Source organism: Lontra canadensis, unplaced genomic scaffold (assembly GCF_010015895.1).
Source record: "Lontra canadensis isolate GAN:19392208 unplaced genomic scaffold, GSC_riverotter_1.0 scaffold6, whole genome shotgun sequence".
Lineage (NCBI taxonomy): Eukaryota > Metazoa > Chordata > Mammalia > Carnivora > Mustelidae > Lontra > Lontra canadensis.
In genome coordinates, this window is record NW_022631000.1 from 32,610,688 (window position 1) to 32,630,532 (window position 19,845).

Here is a 19,845-nt window from a genome sequence, read left to right on the forward strand (position 1 = left end):
GGCCTTGATTTCCTCAGAGGTCACGATCTCAAGGTCTGTGAGATTCAGTCCCAGAGCGGCTGGCGCTGGGGGTGGAGTTCCCTTAAGATTTTCTTTCTCTCAAAAAAAAAAAAAAAAAAAAAAAAATTTCTTTCTCTCCCTCTGCCTCTCCCCCTTTCTAAAAACAATGATGACAAAAACAAAAACATACAAAGCATAAAAGATCCAAGACCTTTTGAAAGAAAATTACCAGTCCCACCCGTTTCCTAGGTACCCAGTCCCACCGTGCCCTCCCCCCCCCCGCCCCCAGCTGCCTGCACACAACCCTCCGGAAATACTCGAAGCACAAGCAAGGGTATCTAACAGTCTCTATTATAAAGTATTTTAAGCCGGGGAGCAAGGGGATCAGATTTGTGTTTTAAGACCACCCCAGCGCTGAGAGGGAACTGACTCCCAGCGTTTAGAGCTACGCGTCCCATCTCACGCATTTCACAAACCCTCCTCACCCCGGACTACCCCCCGCCAACCTCCTCAGCACCCCCCCCAACCCTGCCCCCAGGGCTTTCTAAATTGCAGCTCGGCGTAGCTCCCACGCTCGTTCTCACGCTGTGCTTCTGGCAAACACTTAGTGCGCCCACAGCTCCCGGCACTGAACCCTGAAGTTCCGCACCCAGCCCACGTGTGCGCCAGTGTTTCAAAGCGAGACGGCAGAAGATGGAAGGTACGCCAAGGCGGGAAGACAGGCTCTGAGCTCCCAGCGGCAGAGGCCGGTGGGAGGGTGGCTAAGGCTGGGGCGGGGCTAAGGCTGGGGGCTGGACCAAGCTTGAGGGCGGAGCCGACGGCTCGGGTCGGCCGCTGTGCTCTCCGGAGCTCCCCGGCTGCTGAGATTCCGTCCGAGACCCGGGCCACCCAAGGGCCGGTGGGCGTTCGCTGGCTCTGGGCTCTGTAAAGCCCCGAAGGTAAATCCGCCTAGGAGCCGGGCGGCTCGACCGAGAGGGGGCCAACGACCTGGCTGGGCAGCTGGATGGCGGCGGAGGGGAGCGTCGTGCGGTGGCAAGTTTCTCCAAAAAGCTGAACTCGTCGCAAAGTTTCCTGTGCATCAGCTTGCACCCTGCGTCCTGGTGGCGGGCTTTTTCCGTGCGGGTGGTCTTTGGGCGCTGGAGGGACGCGGAGGTAATTGGATTATTCCGCCTGGTCACAGCCCAGATTTCTCTCACGGACCGCGCATTGCGGTGAGCGCAGATTTTGCCCTAGCAGGGGTGGGTAGTCGACACGCAGTTGTGTCGCGCACAGCAGTCGGGTGACCGCCAGGCTTGGAGCGCGTCTGCAAGGCGTGCCTGCTTGTCCCGAGGCAAAGTTCCATGATTTCTTTCCTCTTTAGGCAACTGGGTGCTGTTCCTTCCCGGGCTGACCTCGGAGTCTCCGCTATGGACAGCGAGAGTGAAGTGGATTTTTCTAGCAACAGCTTAACCCCTTTGTGGCGGAGGCGGTCAACTCCTCAGCCTCAGTTGCTGGGCCGGAGCAAGCCGAGGCCCCAATCCTACCAGAGCCCCAGTGGGTTGCTGATCACGGATTTCCCCGTGGAGGACCGAGGGACGCTCCCCGCCATGCAGGCTCCCACCCAGGTACCCACCGCTTCGGAGGGCAGGACGGTCCAGGGGAACCCGCTGCTTCTGTGTGCCCATACGAGGGTGGTGATCTCCCCGGAATATAGATCTGTCTCTCCTCGGCTGCGACGGCCCAAGTCTCCCCAGGCTCCCAAAGCAGTGTCAGGGGTCTCCTCGAAATCCCCAGCGAATGGCGCTGTGACCTCACCCCCACCGCAGCCTGTGCGCCCCCAGCGGACTACCAAATCGCCCCCCTGCTGCAGCTGGGAGGTAGACCTGACCGCATCGACGACGAGCCCCTTGTCTTCGCCCGCTGCAAATGGGCTTTTCCCTAAAATCGACTCCCCAGGCTCTGGTTCGCGATCTGGCCAGGCGACTAAGGACCCTGAGCCAGAACCCACGAAAGTCTCTCCTGCGCCCCAGAAAAGTTCTTTGGAACACAAACTCCCCCTCCAAAGACTGCCCTCACAGGAGAACGAGCTTCCAGAGAATCCTTCGGTGGTTTTGAGCACTAACAGCCCCGCCGCCCTCAAAGTGGGGAAGCAGCAAATCATTCCGAAGAGCCTGGCCTCGGAAATTAAAGTAAGTAAGTCCAACAGTCAGAGTGTGGAGCCCCACAGGAGACTCCTCAAGGTGCACAGCATGGTGGAGGGCCTCGGAGCATCTCTGGGCCCCTCAGAGGATGAGGGCGACGTGGAGAACGACGTGGACAGCCCAGGGTCTCTGCGGCGAGGCTTGCGATCCACATCCTATCGCAGGGCGGTGGTCAGTGGCTTTGATTTTGACAGTCCTACCACTTCAAAGAAGAAGAACAGAATGTCCCAGCCTGTTCTGAAAGCGGTGATGGAAGACAAGGAGAAGTTCTCCAGTCTGGGAAGGATAAAGGTAAGAGTGGGCAGGAGTGTCGCTCGTGAAGCCAGGCGTTCACCAAGCCGAAAGCGAAGGTGTTGGGGGTGGGGAGGAGGGGCACGGAGGAAACTAGAAGTTATTGTTCTCTTTTAATTCTCTTGTTGATCAGACCTGTACACGTCTGTCTCTTGGCCATGCTGTTTCTGGCAGTCACAGCCAGGTTAATGCAACTTTGTGGGAGGAAGTAAAAGTCTTATCACGGTTTTAACTTTTTAATCTCAGGCAAAATGTGGAGGCCTACCTAATGTGAAAAAGAAATGCAGCGAATTAGGTATGGGCTGAATCCTGAACACTTTTAATACAGGAAACTGAACAGAGGGTGGAGAGCAGGCATGGTACTTTTGACTGTATGGTCAACTGTCTGGAGCTGGTCTAGAGGTGTCAGGGGTTGCTGATTCATCACGGGTGATACAGGAAACTCATTTCTTTTGAGCATGTTGATTATTTTAGTTACTGGAAGTAATTGATTTACGTTAATTAATTAGAATGACTTTTTGAGTGGTGATAACATACTAAATACCATTCAGGTAAAATGTGAACTTAAAAAATGATTGTCAGAATTACAGAAGATACAAATAGTTTGTCATCTTTGTTGTTGCTTCTTTCTGTCTCCACGGTCTGTGGTTGTATTTTATTCCCATGTTGTGCCCATTTATTCTTGAACTTGAGTGCATCTAACTAGTTAGTAGCTCAGAACTTAAGGTCCGAATGAACTGTGTGTATTGCTCCCTGATAAAGGCCTGGGAGTTGCATGTGTTAAAATATTGCCAAACATGACCTAAAGAGATAGAGGAAAACTAAAGAATGATATTTTGGAGTGTGCATGTGCTTCTTTCTCTGGGAAGAAGGCAGATCTCAGCAGAAATTCATTTTGGCAGCCACAACTTTTTTTGATTAATCAGAGAACTGGAACAGTTATATGAATGTCAATATGTAATATACAAAGAAGGCTATTTTATTTTTGATGTCATGACCTTAAAGAAATTACATAACATTTTAGGTGTGTTCCCCCACCCCAACTCTACAAGTATAGCAAAGTTCAATTTAACAGTGATGGTGAATCTTTTTTTTTTTTTTTTTTTTTTGTGATGGTGAATCTTAAGTAGTGAAATGAGCTGAACTACTGGTCATCTCAGGGTTCTCAAGCTCTTTTGCTGGGGGTGGGGGACATTGTACATTTTATTTCACCATTTTATTGGATTATCGTAGTCAGATAAGTGAACTACTCGAGGGATCATCTGCTGTCTGCTTTTGGAAATCTAATGAATGTAACAACAAGAAGTAATACTTTTTCTTAAAATAGCTGTATTTTCTATTTGGCTCATTCATACATAGTTTGCTTTGCTTTTTCCTTTTTTGCTTTTCTTGTTTCTTAGAAAAAAATGCTGAAAGGACAAGGAACATTTGATGGGGAAGGTAAGCATTTGATTTTCCAGACTTTTATTGCTGTTTCAATGTGGAATATCAATTATAAGTTGAAATCCAGCTGCAGTAACAAAAACACTTAAGATGAGAAAAATGTCCAACTTCTTCCCAAATTATACAGTGCAAAGCTCTGCACTGAGCTTAATTTTCATCCAGTAATACCAGCAGTGAGTGGAATTAATAACATTTTTTGTAAGTTGATGACTTTGTCAGCCAATGTCCTGGATTTTTAATTCTTATCTACTCTGGTTCTAGCCTCACCTCCCTCGAAAAAATGGAGACAGAGTAAGAGCTAGTCCAGCTTTTTAGTTAAAGATCCTGAATTTGGGGCACCTGGGTGGCTTAGTTGGTTAAGTGACTGCCTTCAGCTCAAGGCATGATCCTGGAGTCCTGGGATTGAGTCCTGCATTGGGGTCCCGGCTCCATGGGGAGTCTGCTTCTCTCTCTGACCTTCTCCCTTCTCATGTTCTCTCTCACTCTTTCAAATAAATAAATAATATCTTAAAAAAAAATCCTGAGTTTGACATTTAGATCTTAAGTCTTACTTCCTTTGACTTAATATTCTTTTCCCCATATTTCCACATTTTAGTGTTACTTCTGACTTCCTGTTTGCTTATCAAGTTTCAATTTTGGGGAAATCTAACTCTCCTGGCTGCTAGAAATATATTCCTAACAATCTGTAATCCGTATAGAAAAGCTGATTTGGCCAGGTGTTCAAACCCTAATCAGATTAGCGGACTTTGGTAAACAGATGGGTCAAGTGTCCACCAACTGGAAGGGCACAAAGTGAGTGAGGAGCCCTACCTGCAGCCTTGCAGGTCTGGGGAGCATGGTGAAGGTGAAGGTAGTTCCTTGCTGTCATATTTTGAAATGTTAAGATTTTTTCTAACCTTTGAAGAGTCATGAAGAAGAGTATACCTCTCTGTCAGTAAATCTGATGTAAAATCACCCAGAGTTATAAAATACATAATCTTAGGTGATTATAAACTATTTCCCTATATATTTCTTATAAAAATCAGCTCCCTTGGAGGTTTGCGACATGACCAGTTAAAAAAAAAAAAGTTTTCATTGCACGAATCTTAGGAAACTGCTCTGTATGGAGAAGAAACCCAGATACAGTATTTTAGCTGGTTTAGACAAATTCATCTCCCTGGTTTTATAGTTGAGGAAACTGGGAGCTCAGAGAGGTTTAGTGCCTTGCCCACTGTCACACTGCGGTAGTAGGACAGATACCTGGTTTTTAGTCCAATTGACTTCCTCTTGTACCACTTTGTGATCATCAAGTGAACAGAGCGTCTACCTAATACGTATTTAGAGATGTTTTGCATCTTCTTGAATATGACATTAATTTTGGGACTTCTGTCTCAAAGGGTTAGATATTGTTGCGCCTTTTTTTTTTTTTATAAAGATTTTATTTACTTATTTGACAGACAGAGATCACAAGTAGGCAGAGAGGCAGGCAGAGAGAGGGAGGGGGAAGCAGGCTCCCCGCTGAGCAGAGAGCCCGAAGCGGGGCTCGATCCCAGGACCCTGAGATCACAACCCGAGCTGAAGGCAGAGGTTTTAACCCACTGAGCCACCCAGGCGCCCCGCACTTTTTTTTTTTTTTAAGTCAGAGGACACAACTTTTTTATAGTTCTATGTTGTTTTCCTTTTATATGGAGCTTTTCTATGCGTTCACTTGTGTCTTCTCAAATATGATGACCTGGAAATTGCTCTTACATACATGTATATGAGGAATACAGAATTCTTACAGATAATGGCTAACAAGACTGTAAGTCAGGATGAGGTGCAGGAGAGTGGTAAGAACCTGTCATGGTGTAGTCAGGGACCTTGGTTCCTCTCCTACTGCTTCTGTTCATCAGTTGAGTGACTCTGAGCAAGCATCGTAACCTCACCAAGCCTTAGTTCCATCATGTATGAGAACTCTTACTGCCTTTGTTATAATGTTATGCTGAGAACGAATGAGGAATCTTATCAACTGTATGCATATGTTTTGTGTCAGCCTCTAAGTACTTTAAAGAGCACTAGAGACGTGTGGTAACCCAGTCTTTACCCTCACCATCAGTTTCACATGTGTAAGACAATCCGAGAACAGGAAAATCTTGCATTGAGTCCAGTATTATTTTAGTCACGGTGCCTACAGAACATGTAGCAGTTGCTGGAAAGGGGGCAGACGTTTGCCAGCTCTGGTAGATGGGAAGGGCAGGGCAAGCTCAGTGCGTCCCAAACCAAATTCAGTCTTTCCCTCTGCCCGCTGAATCTTTTCAGGTGTTGCCATCTCCTCCTGTGCTGTTGTTGGGCCCCAAGGACCTAGGAAACATCCTGATCACCTCCCTTTCTCTGCCCCGCATCTCCAGCCCATCCCCAGGAACCCAGGTGATCATTCTCCCATAGCATCCTAATTAGTCTCCTACACAGTCAGTATTTTCTCCAACAATAGAATCCAATTTTTCCTTTCAGTGGATTCACACTGCCATCAGGATAAAATGCAGTCTTTGCAGTGTGAAAGAAATTCAGTCGTTTTGGATGTGGGATAAAAATCTAGTTCTTTAACATTGCCTGCAAACCTCTACATGATTTAGACTGTCTGGCTCATCTCCCTAAACTCACCTTATACCTTTGCCCACTAGACGCCCATGCTCTACACGTGGACTTTTCCTTTTTTCTTTTAAGGTATTACGTTTCTTCTTGCCTCAGGGCTTTTTTTATATGCTTTCTCCTTACCTCTGTGACTTCTCACCTGTCATCTTATATTTTTCCTTAGTAACACTGTCTGACCCCCAGACTGGGTCATGCCCTGCTGAGAGACTCTTGTTCTCAGAGCACCTGTATATAAATTACTCAGCTTGTAGGTATGTTTATGTACAAGATTATTGTGTCCTCAACCCAATAGTGACTTGCCTTCTTACTTGGAGTGAAAACCAGAGTCCTTTAGTGGCATGGAAGCAAGGGCCTACATGATCTGCCTCCTGTTCATCCTCAGCCCCCCTTCTTAAGCTTTTTCCCTTTCCTTCCCCCATTTCAGCCGTACAGCCTTCCTTGCTGGTCTTTGTACATGTAGATGTACAAAACAGACTCCTGTCCCAGGACCTTTGTACTTGCTCTTCCCTCTGATGTTCTGTTCTTTCGCTGGCTGTAAGGTGGCTTGCTTTCTCACCTTTTTTAGGTCATTGCTTAAATATCATCTTGGTGAGGCCTCCCTAAACCACCCTATTTAAAAAATACATACCCCCTTTGTAACACTCCCTTCCTTTCTGTGTTTTATTTTTCTCCATGACACTTACCTGCATCTGACATACCCGAAGAGTCACTTATTTATTGTCATTCTCTGCTCACTTTGATGTCCACTCTATGAAGATCGAGATTTTCATCTTTTTTGTTCATCGTTGTATCCCTATTGCTCAGCAGTTGTTGGCATCTAGTAGGCCTTTTCCAGATATCAGTTGAATGAACAAATGACTGAGTGACTTGGACTATTTTCTCTTCCTATTTTTAGCTCGTGAAGGCACAGGAAGTGTCTTTTATTTTCCATTTACTCCCAGCTCTTGGCACATTGTAGATATATAATACATGTTTGTTAAATAGGTAAATGAATGGTGATGGACTTTGAAGGAAAAGAAGGAAATGTATTCAGTTTACCTCCTCCCCCCCCCACCAAAAACCCCAGTGATTTAATAGGCCTGGCTATCCTCCAAGAGGGGTGGACAGAGATGTGGAAACTTTGCTTCAGTGGGTATTTTATGCATGGATCCTTCCCCTTCCTATGCATGAATTTGGGACAGAGCTGTGCGAGTGAGAAAATCACTTTTTGGTAATTTTTCTTCCGTGACAAAATCCATTTGCTTCTTTGTTGTTTATTAAACTAGAGACCAAACACTTTATAAATCTGGATGTTTGTTTAGAACAACTAGCATAATGATGGGGGCCATTAGTGACATGTAGGGTTTATGTTTCTTGCAGAAAATGCTGTCCTGTATCAGAACTACAAAGAAAAGGCTCTTGACATTGACTCTGATGAAGAGTTGGAGCCCAAAGAACAGAAGTCAGATGAAAAAATTGTGATTCACCACAAGCCGCTGAGGTCCACGTGGAGCCAGCTGTCTGTGGTAAGTGTTTACCTTTTTCTTCCCGCTCTATGGCCCTAAAAAAACCAAGTTGTGGAAATTAGGTTTGGGTATGGTTTTTAATTTTTTCTGCCAATGATCCTGTAACCTGAAAGAGAAAGACTCTTCTTTTTAGATTGTGAGATGTTTCTTGAAACTCTCCAGACACTAGCGAGAATGTTCATTTTGATACTTCTGATCAAGAAAATTAGGTTTTGAGAAAATAAGGTATCTTGACAATGATATACTCTACTCTGGAAGTTTTCCTGCTTGGTGTCTCTTCTCTCTCTCTCTTTTTTTTTTTTTTTTTTTTTTAACATAGTGTGTGTATGCAGAGGTGACTTAATTTATCTTGAACTTTATCATAATTATGACTATATATATAAATATATGTGTGTGTATCTATGCACAATAGGGAGTTTATGACAGTTCTTCCTTGGAAACTTCATTTGATTTAGAACTTTTATATGTTCCTGCAGCTGATTAATGAGTGGCAGTCTGTTTCCTTTCCCTCTGTGCATCTTTTGTGTGAGTGTGTCTGACACTTATGTTGTATTGATGAGTAATTTCTCCTCTCTGCATCAAACATCTTTTGTTTATAGCTATAATTTCTCTTCCTCCTGGCTTAACAAATGTCACAGTGTGCTGCTTAGTTTACTTGATATGAGTTTGAGCTCAGTATCTGTGGGCCTCTGATGCATTACCAAGTAGAAAGGAATTCCCATGGCTGGCTTGGGTGGTGGGAGCATTGCATCGAAAACAAGCCAGTACACCTCTGTGAGTCCCTTAGGCAACACGGGAGCAGAAGCTATTCCCTCTTAAGCTGAAATGGGCATTGTTCAGAGTCTGGAATCTCATGTGTTCAAGGGACACGCTGACCTAAGAAAAGGAGTTGTGTACGTTGGAGCTCATAAACAGGCCATGGGAATGGATGTATGGTGATGATGGGAATGACTTCGGTAACGTTCTTCCTTCTTTCTTCTAGTCTGTGTTGGAATTCAGAATTCTAGAAACTGAGCCCTTTCTCTCTGTCTCCCTCCCAACCTCTAATTCTGCTCTAAGGAGAATTTATTTATTTCTAGTGCCTCTAAGGTGCGGCACCCTTAATATGTGCCATGGGCTAAAATGCCTATAAGGGCAAGGCAAGCAGCATTAAGGGGAGGCTGGTGAGTGTGGAGGTTGAGGCCTGTGGGGATTATGGTGAACAGCCCTGATATAACCTCAGTCGCCGCCACTTAGCTCACACCAGCCCAGTGTTGCTGGTGTTCCTTCTGACATTTAGGAAATGTTCCTTCTGACATTTAGGAAAGAGAACACAGCAATCCAGAGTTTTATGAGTATTATCCCAATTCAAGTGTTAGAGAAATGATGTGTAAGACCAACAAAGTATCTATGGGCCAGTCTTGTCTCCTCTGCTGACAGTTTGGAACTTCTAGGATATTTCTGTGATTTTTGCCTGTGCTCAGGTGATAATACCAACTCACAGAACTGACATTTGGTAACCTTATACCCTAATTCAATGATTTCATGATATTCTATCCCAAAGTGCACATGTGGAGAAACTGGTGACAAGGCCCATGGAGGCTCTAAATGGCTGTCATTCCATTCTGGTGTGGACCATTTGGTAGAGGACCCTTGAAAAGAAAGCTGTGGATTTTTTGAGTTCTTCCTCCATGGTAACAGCTGCATTTGTTAGCCCAGGCCTGAATCTTGCCACTGTTCTCTGAATGCTGAACAGTGATGTGTACTGTTGTGTCACACTCTGATCCTACCTATTCTGAGTGCTGAAAAGCAAGCTGCCATACTTAGGCCTCCTAAAGTTTGGCTTTCAGCTAGATTAACAAACGCACATTAAAATAATACTACACATCCTTCCGCACAACTGCCAATATGGACATGCATTTCATTTGGCCAAGGATACGTCTACCCATGTGCCTTTTGTTAACAAGATTTCTATCAAAAGACTGGTGACAAAATGTAAAACTATAAAGTGGGTTCTAACTTCAGTGTGTGTTATCTTGGGTTTTAGTGCTCCCAGGAGGCTTGTGTGTATTTACTGTGTTGCTTGGCAATTACATTTAATCAAAGCAACATTGGACTTTGCCACCTCCCATTCTTAGACTCCAGCCCTTGTTTTCTTTGTGCATTTTGTGTCTCCTTTTCACATTTAAAATATTTTACTTTTTTTTTTAATTATAAAGTACTTCAAACATGCAGAAAAACTTAAAAATGAGTATGTGTAAGAGATTTCTGGTTACCTGCCACCCACATTGAACAAATGCTAACATTTTAACATATTTACTGTGGATCTCTCTTTTTTGGGCAGATCCAGTTCACCACCCTCCTCTCCAGTATTTTTCTCCTTTCTGCCATCCCAAAATAATCACTGTCCTGAAGTTCTCTTCTGTACTTCCCACATGGGTTTTCTTTCCACTAAAAAATTACAGACAGCTCTGGCTTTTAGGAAAGTGGATATTTCAATGAAAAAGTGGTCATTTCTTTTTCAGAAGCCTAGCAGTTGTTAGGTCCAAGTTGTCGTTAGGATCCTAAAGAAAGGAAGCTTTTGTGAATTATGAGCATTGTCAGGATGTCTCCGTAGGGATCAGCACCTCCATTTCTCTGTCTGACCTCATGCCCCAATCCTTCCTTGTAGACGGGCCACAGGGTTTAGTGTGGGTCTCAGAAACATCTGCTCTTCCCATGCTTACCTTTAATGTGCCAGATTGACACGGTAGCCTCCATCTCATCATGCATATATCACTTTAATACAAAATTCTTTTTTGAGTATGGCCTTGATCCCAGAAAGAGAGTAGGGCAGGTGGTTTTCTGTGTGTGAGGGTTTGCATGAGCACATATGTGCGTTAGCTGTTGTTGGTTGTTTTATTGTCTTAAAATTTCTTTGTTGCAAACACCTGCCTGCCTCTTGGGATGATGAAACTTTGCTTATCAGTTGACGGTAAGAAGAATTCAGTATGCAAAAGGCTCTTGAGGGGTGCAGCAGTTGTTGCATAGGTCTTCAAGCCTTCAGTCTGTAGTATAATGTTTTAGTGTGCTTGTCTCTATGTCTCCTTTGGTTCTGTTGGACAATCGCACAGGTGACAGGTGCCCCCCTACTCCCCCTTAACATTAAACCTTAGTAGGACAGGTTTTTTTATTTTATTTTTTATTAAATTTTTTTTTTTTTAATTTATTTGAGAGAGAGTAAGAGAGAGCATGAGAGGGGAGAAGATTGGAGGGAGAAGCAGGCTCCCCATAGAGCTGGGAGCCCAATGCGGGACTCAGTTCTCTGGGATCATGACCTGAGCCAAAGGCAGTCGCTTAACCAACTGAGCCATCCAGGTGCCCTAGCAGGACAGGTTTAACTGTAGTGTTGTGATTATCTAACAATAAGGGAGAATTAGAACTGTGTAAGAAACATTTAATTGTTCCTCAATAGAAGGGAAAATCTAGCTGCCCAGACTTCTCGAGTCAGATTAAAGCAAATGCAGATGTACTTAGCAATGGCGCCTCTGCCAATGGGTTCTCTGTGCAGCAGTGGCTATTCTCCTGTAGTCAGAAATACAACCTGGGCTCCTTAGTCTCATAAGAGGGTGACAGGTTTACTTTTCATTCCCTTGATCATAGAAGGAGGTAGAACTCTTCGAGTATATACAAAGTAGGTAGGTAGGTGTAGGATGTCTTCATTCCAGGAATTATAACTTTGTGCTACTTTTCAGGCCTGGGAGAACACTGATATACGAGAAATAATTTAAAATCATTATGGTTCGTGGATTTGAGGCTTTGAAATTGGAAAGTCATTTCTGATTTCTAGAGATCTGTGCCCAGAGACCCAGAACCTGCCACACACAAGTCAAGTGCCCAGTGACTCACCTAAAATGGCAGCATGAGGATCAAGCCAGTAGTTCTTGGACCTCTGGGAAGAGCTTGTGGGTTTGAAGAAAAACATCGATATTATTAGTTGGGGATAGAACACCAAGTCCTTGGTATAGTGACTGCCAGGTAACCCGTTGAGTCCTGGATACAAAGAGAGCTTTAGGATTTCCCTACAGTTCATCCTTTAATGGGATTCTGGAAGCATTTGCAGTATTACAGAAAATAAAGGATAAATCTTGACCGGAGTCTTTTTGCTTTTCCTCCTAACCACGCCTCCCTGCCCTGAGCTCACATACTGTGCATGTCCTGAAAAATGATGGTTGTGAAACCAGTGTTTGTTTTTTCAAGATCAGTGACAGGACTGAAGCCACACTCACCAGCCGTGCCCTGACCCCATTTATTTGCCATGGGGTGTGTTTGTGTAATTTCCATCACCTTGACATGCCAGGTACCTTTGAAAAGGGTGTTTAGGCTCTAGAGGCAAAAACAAGCACGCAGGCAAACTTCCCGCTGGAATTCAGCACCTAATATAGTCATCTTCTGCTCTCCTCTTCCTTTGCACTTGCTGACAGAGGGTTTATCAGTCATCTTCAGTAATTTTGATCTCTTCAGTTTGTTCAGAAATGTTAAACTCTCTAGTTAGGAACCAGTTTTTCCATTTCCTCAGAGTATTCCTTCAGCTGTGCAGAGTGGAGCTAATGGTTTAACAGGAGATCTGATGTCAGGACCTCAGTCTTTGAGTCCTGGCTCTGCTCTTCAAGCTCACATCGTTTGCCTCTGGATGACTTTCTGAACTGCCAGGTGAGGAAGGATGATTTGAAAAATGGTGATTTTGTATAATTCCATCCAGTTGACTATATAACAGACACCTTGGTGACTTAGCAGTTTGATCTGATGGGACTTACCCTTCCAGAATTTACACCATGTTTATTGTGAAAGGTCTGTTTTCTACTAAAAACTAGAGCTCAACGGATGTAATAAACCTGAATATCGGGGTGCCTGTGTGGTTCAGTGGGTTAAAGCCTCTGCCTTCAGCTCAGGTCATGATCCCAAGGTCCTGGGATCGAGCCCTGCATCTGGCTCTCTGCTCAGCATGGAGCCTGCTTCCTCCTCTCTCTGCCTGCCTCTCTGCCTACTTGTGATCTCTGTCAGATAAATAAAATCTTAAAAAAAAAAAAAAACCTGAATATCATCCTGTTTGCAGAAAATGTTTTATGCATTTAGAGGTCATAGAGAAATGCATTATTTTTCCTTAAATTTTCATACTTGTCTGAATTAATTTTCAGTTGTTCAGTGACTTGCTCCTTAAAATAATCTCTTCAGTCATATAATTTTCCATTCATATTTTACAACATTGTAGTCTCATAAAATTATTTTTTACCTTAGATGATTAATGCCTTTTACCATATCTATCTTTTCTGTTTAAAAAATTTAAAAAAAATGCTCATTTTTCATGCCTGGCTTGGTTTTAGCGCTCAGTGGAAATTGTCAGAGCTTTAGATATGTACTTGTCCACACTTTTAAATTGGACAGTAGTTCTCCTGGAATGTTTATATCTTTATAAACAGAAATAGAGATCCATGTGCCTATGCCTGAGAGGTACTCAGAGATTCTGTTCTAGTCAAGAGGGCTGGAGCTGCGGGCCCGCTTAGCTGTCAGTGCAATTAGATGATGCTGTTCTTTTAATGTTTTTGAAAATTAATTTTGATTTATATAAGCAACATATAATATGTTCTCCATGTAAAAAATAAATGAACATTTCAGGTAAGACTAAAATCTCTTTCATCATGTCTGCAATCCCAATCTCTTTCCCCTTCTCTATAGGAATGCTATTCTCAATTTGATAACATTCTCAAAATCCACGTATATACATTGAAGGGATATATAAAGATTACATGTGTTTACTTAAATATATACTCTGCAGCTTTTACAGTTTGCTTTTTTTCTGAACCATATGTCTTATTATAAATCCTTTCATGTCTATACATGATGATCTTCAGTACTCTTTCTAGCTTCGCCAGTATTTTGTAGGATGGATATCAGTTTTGCTTCTTTCCCTTTGAAAGGTTATACATGCTTTGAGAATAAGAAACTTTGAGGCATGTTTCTTCAGAAAATGCACACACGAGTATATAAATATTTGTTTATAATTTTTTTCTGTTTCTTTATTTCAGTTTGAGGTTTTTAAAGATTTTATTCACGTATTGGACAGAGAGAGAGGGAGAAAAAGAGGGGAGGAGCAGAGGGAGAGGGACAAGCAGAGTCCTTGCTGAGCGCAGAGCCTGATGCCCATGATCTCCATGTCGTGATCTCCCATGACCCTGAGATCCTGACCTGAGCTGAAATCAAGAGCTTGGACGCTCAACCGACTGAGCCACCCGGGTGCCCTTGGAGCTCTCTATGTATTAAGTATAGTTCCCATGTTGTTCATATCACATTTAGAAGTTTTCCTTTTTCTGAATTGTAGCAGATTTGGATCTTGAGCTGTGTAACCCTTTCTGAAGAATGTATTTATTCTTCAGAATATGAAAAAACTTTTCCAGCTGGAGCTGAGTAATGAAAGGGCAATTGAATAGTAGATATGGCAATGTTTATGTTCTTAATTCTCCCAAGAGAACAATAGGGTGTGAAATGTGGGTATGTGTGCGCCATGCCCCTAGGGAGGGAGAGTGCAAGAGACAGGTGCTCCAACCAAGTGGGAGGAGATGAGCACAGGGATATTAAATTTTGGTTGGCATAACTACAAAAAGGCATTTCAGTCAGAAACCTAGACTTGGGAATACAAAAAGGGTCTTATTATTTCATTGAGCACAAAACCAACAAGAGAGGTTGACGAAGGATTCCTTCATTCATCTAGAGTTAATGGAGAGCCAGCTCTGTGCTAGATGCTCAGAGATAGAGCAAGACAGACTCCACCTTAGTTCACTTCCTTACAGACACCCTTCATGGTGACACAGATATCAAATAATCACACAAATCAATGACAGAACTAAAACTGTATGAATGCCACGAAGGACGTGTTTGTGCTGCTCTGAGATCCTACGGGGGAGGGCACCTGTCTGGGCAAGGTGCTGTCAACCAATAGATGGTGGCAAAGGAAGAGACATGAGCCGCCATCAGCGGCGTGTCAAGACAGGTGTCTGGGTGAAGTTGGTGTGGGGCCCAAGGACCTAACTGAGGAGTCCCAGGCAGGGAAACTGTCCTGTATGTAGATCCTCAGGGATAATGGTGGGTGAGAGGAGTGAAAATAAAATTACTGCAGCTGGAGCTTCTTGCTCTGGTTGGTGGCACTTATTTCCTCACTCCTCCCATCTCTAAATGTTCCAGGCTCCCTAGGCTCCCTCTCTGGGGCTCTTACCTGTGCTCGGTTGGTGATCTCCTCCAATCATTTTTTTTTTTTTAAGATTTTATTTATTTATTTGACACAAAGAGAGAGAGATCACAAGCAGGCAGAGAGGCAGGCAGAGAGAGAGGAGGAAACAGGCTCCCCGCCGAGCCGAGAGCCCGATGCAGGGCTCGATCCCAGGCTCCCGAGATCACGACCTGAACCAAAGGCAGAGGCCTTAACCCACTGAACTACCTAGGTGCCCTGGTGTTCTCCTACAATCTTGTGAATTTAAATACATCATATACTCTGATGATTTCTAAGTTTCTATTTCTAGACCAGACATTTCCCTGAGTTTTCAGACAAGGGTATCCAGATTGTTTTCTGATATAATGGGCCTCTCAAAGTTAATCTGTCCAAAAGTTTACTCCTGCTGATTCTCTTCTCTCCTGCCCAGACCTGCTTTTCCCACAATATATATATTTTTTTTCCTAAGCAAATAACAGCTCCATCTTCCTAGTTGCCAAGGTGAAAAAACCTTGGAATTATTCCTCAGTCTTGTTTTCTCCCATAACCTCTTCCAATTTGGTACAAAGCTTGTTTGCTGCCTTCACTTTCAAAAGTGGATTATCCCCACTGCTTTCCAGCTCAACTCCTGTATCTCCTGGGATCCCTTTACATCTCCTCTCTATGTAGCAACATGGAATTATATTGTTTATTTGTAATGCTGTTAAAATATGCTGAGATACTGTCTCTTCGTTTGGCTCCCTCAGGTGTTCTTGAGTCCACTTAGAGTAAAGGCCAAGTCTTACAGTGGCCTGGGAGGCTGTGTGATCTGGCCTGATTCCCTTCCTGGACTGATCTCCTGATTCCTCCTCCATATTGCCCAATGCTCAGTCACACGGATGTTCCTAGAATATAAGGTGTACTCTGCCCCAGGGCCTTTGCATTTGTGGTCTGCCCAGCGTATAGTAGCTCTTCCTCCAGAGAGCCACATGGTTTTCTCCCTCACGTTCTCCCTAGTAACCCTTTAACATTTTTTATCCTCTTCATGACATTAACTGTGTCACATACTGTGTGATTTACTTTTTTTGTTAATTGTTCAACTACTCTGCTGAAATAAAAACTGCATAAAGGCAGAGGTTTTTGTCCATTGTGTTTCCTCCTATTTCCCTAGGACATGAAACAGTGCTTGACTTTTAGTAAGCTTGCAGTAACTATTGGGTGAGTTTATGAATGAATGTATAAATAAATGAATACACGTAGACATTTAATCCCAGAAGTGAAAGTAGTAGAAAGTTACTCAGCAGTGAAAGCAGTGAGGAAGTTTCCTACTCAGGAACCATTTGGAGGCTGTTTTTTATTTTTATTAAAAAAAAAATTCTTGATCATTGGTTGGCTACATCCTGGATTTAATACATGTCTTTGATACATTGGGGAATTTGGCATCTTCATAGTTTAAAACTGTGTTAGCCCATGGTAGGTATTGGCTGTTGTGAAATCAAATTCAGTAGTAACCTAATTTTTCACTTGGTATTTCTTCTGGGGAGGTCAGTGTGAGGCATTCAAGAATGATAGCCTTCTGTAGGAATACAGTGCAATTAGGTCAAAGGAGGGAAGGCTGATTACTTTGAGCAGTTCTGAATGACTGTGCAAAAAAAGTCTAGACTACTGAGCTTTGGATTGTGGAAATCATCTATCAGATTCTTGTTTTTACCCTCTCCATCTTAAGATGTGATGGTGTGGCATCTCCAGTCCTTTAGTCCATGATGGGACTGTTCCTCAAGGCCACATCCACAGAGTGATTTGTCTCCATGATGATTTGAAAAGTTGTCACTATAAAAACTATTATTAAATCTTTAAACGCTGGACTTAACGTTTAAAATTTAGTTTCTCAAATTTTTTTTTTGATTTATCCAGAATGCTGATAGCCTGTTGATTTTCTACTTTAGTTTGTGCTCTAATGTCTTATGATTATTACTGCATTCATTATCTGAATATCTATTATTTGAAGAGGTAAAGACTACAGAGCCAATGGATAGCTTCTATAGAAGAAGTAGTATTGCCAGTGAAAGGAAATGTCAGATTATTTTCCCTTTTGGGGTAAGAGATAAACACAGCCACCCATTCAACTGAAATAATACAAAAATGGAGTGGTTCCCATTTTGAAGCAGCAGGAAATTCTGCTTCAGGTAGTGATATGCAAAGGAGTAGGATTGTTGTTCGATTAGCTGAGCAAGAGGGATCCCCTATATCCTCATGGGTTCAAGGTCTCGCTAGGAGCAGGCAGTGCAGGGGCTGACTTGTGGGATGGCTGTAGCTCAGGGACCTGCCTTTGGATTATTATGCTTTTAATTTGTTGACATGCAGTTAAATTGTTGGCCACATATTTGCAGAGGACCTACTGTGCACCAGGGGTTGTACTAGGTGATTTCACTACAATTTATGTGGCCCTTAGGACAATAGCAGGATACCTTGTCTACCTTGTATCAAGGCAGCTGAGACTACACCGTGTTAAATATTGTTTCTCTCCAACTATTTTTGTTAGGGTTTTGAGATTACCTAGAATGGAGCCGTGGGCTCTGGAAGAGCAGGAATGATATTTCTCTCTGGTACCTGGTCAATAATGTGTTTTAGCAAGTGTCTGCCTGGTGGCTCTCTTCTTGCCATGAATTCATTTTCCTTTTTGCTATGTCTGTCTTTTCTCCCAAGAGCTTCTGCACACTCTGTTTCTGAGTTCTTGTAACTTAGACTTAACGGTTACCTTGTGTGGTCCTACTCACCTCATGTTTTCCTGTCAGCTTCCATATGTAAGTACCCAGTTCAATTTCTTGAGAGAATCCTGTCAGATCAGAGCAGCTCAGCACTTTCCCCCCATTTAATAGGCCACTTAACCAATCTTTGTTGTTTGGCCAGGTGCCTAACTAGCTCTATTCCAGTCAGCTTTGGCCTCCATTATTCAATATAGTGAGAGATGTGGCCCCCTTGGTTGGTTTGTTTGTGGAGGCCTGAGTAGAACAGTGTTCCTTGTAGGGATCTGTGAGACTCTTTGGCACCACTGACCTATCTAGTGTGAATTTGCACCTGGTGGCTGGGGCGCCTGGGAGGCTCAGTCGGGTAAGCGTCTGCCTTCAGCTTAGGTCATGATGTCAGGGTCCTGGGATTGCCTGGCATTGGGCTCTCTGCTCAGTGGGGAGACTGGTTTTCCCTCTCCCTCTGTGCTCCCCTTGCTAATGCTCTCTCTATATTTCAAATAAATAAGTAAAATCTTTAAGAAAAATTTATACATGGTGGAGTTGATGTTGCAAACACTGTGTATATCAGAGGCTTAGCAATGAGAAACACATTTTACCTTGTAGTCTTTTGTGTGTGTGTGTGTGTGTGTATATCAAACAAATGTTAGAAGTTACCCTTAATATTTGCATTACACTATGATATTTCTGTCTTTTCTGTTTTGTTACATTTCAATAGGTGTTGACCAGAAATTCATGGACTGTATTGTGTCATTCACTTGTAGTTTCGAAAACGCTGGTGTCTGATTCGAAAATTCATTGGTATTACATTGCGTCGCGGTGGATGTGGCAAACAAAGCAAGCCTAAATTCCAGTACCTGCCCTGTAGGAACTTAGAAGCTGGTTCAGAAGACAATAGAAATGAAACAGCTAAATGGTGTTTCTGAAAGAATGTAGGGTACAGTGCCACAATGAATGACATAGATAGAAATCACAAAGACCTGTAAAGATCAGGGAAGCTTTCTCTAGGGAGGGTGACTAAAACTAGGTGGGCAGAATAGGAAATAAAAGCAATGAAAGTATGAAATATGGCTTGAGTGAAGTTTGATGTCTAGGTCAATGGAAGAACAACAGTAGTTAAGTCTTGCCGGTGTCTCAGATCTCCTCCATACGATAAGATAATCCCTGTCTGATGAAAACATTGCATGCTTTGTACATCTAATGTTAAATATCTGTTCGCTTTTGGGGCTCAGTCCTTAAAGTGTCTGTCTTTGCCTCAGGTCATGATCCCAGGGTCCTAGGATTTTGGGATCCATTGGGCTCCCTGCTCTATTGGGAGCCTGCGTCTCCCTATGTGACTTCTGCTTGTGTTCCCTCTCTCACTGTCTCTCTCTGCCAAATAAGTAAATATTAAAAAATATATATATATCAGTTTGCTTTCTTACCTAATTTTCCAGGACAGGTTTTCCTCAGGTTAGGTCTTTTTTGCAAATCTAGGAAATTAACTTTGTTGTCAGTGTTTTTAGTAACTGACTGGTTTGGAATTGATCATTCCTCTCCATCTGCCACTTGACAAAAACCACAAATAAAAATGGAATAGCATCGAGATGCCCGCATCACGTTCACAAACAGGAGCTCCTCTCCTGGAAGGGGGGCACCTCAGCCCTGTTCTGCCCTCGTCAGACGTTGTTGACTTAGGCCTTCACTAAGTCAGGGGTGCTGTGCTCAGTTACCCCAGCTGTAGCCCAGTCCCCGTTGCCATCACACTCGCACACCTGCCTGGCCTCACCTCATTTTCATCACTGCCTCAGAAGCCACTGTGTGGTTTGGGCTTGACTAAAATCTTGCTTTCTTATTGCCTCCCTTTCCCTGCTTTACTTCCTTTTTCT

At 43.4% G+C, this 19,845-nt stretch overlaps 1 protein-coding gene across 4 annotated transcripts in view; it reads left to right on the forward strand.

Moving 5' to 3' along the window:
- The first annotated feature begins 796 nt into the window (after positions 1-796).
- Positions 797-19,845, forward strand: part of ARHGEF26 (Rho guanine nucleotide exchange factor 26) — a 113,217-nt gene continuing 94,168 nt past the window's right edge. Inside the window, exons 1-4 of one of the 4 annotated variants that reach the window (XM_032852547.1) lie at positions 797-1,238; positions 1,361-2,471; positions 3,872-3,911; positions 7,884-8,029. In XM_032852547.1, coding sequence (XP_032708438.1) covers positions 1,407-2,471; positions 3,872-3,911; positions 7,884-8,029 — 1,251 coding nt within the window. In that variant the 5' untranslated portion in view covers positions 797-1,238; positions 1,361-1,406. The other 3 variants (XM_032852548.1, XM_032852550.1, XM_032852546.1) reach the window with 3 other exon arrangements.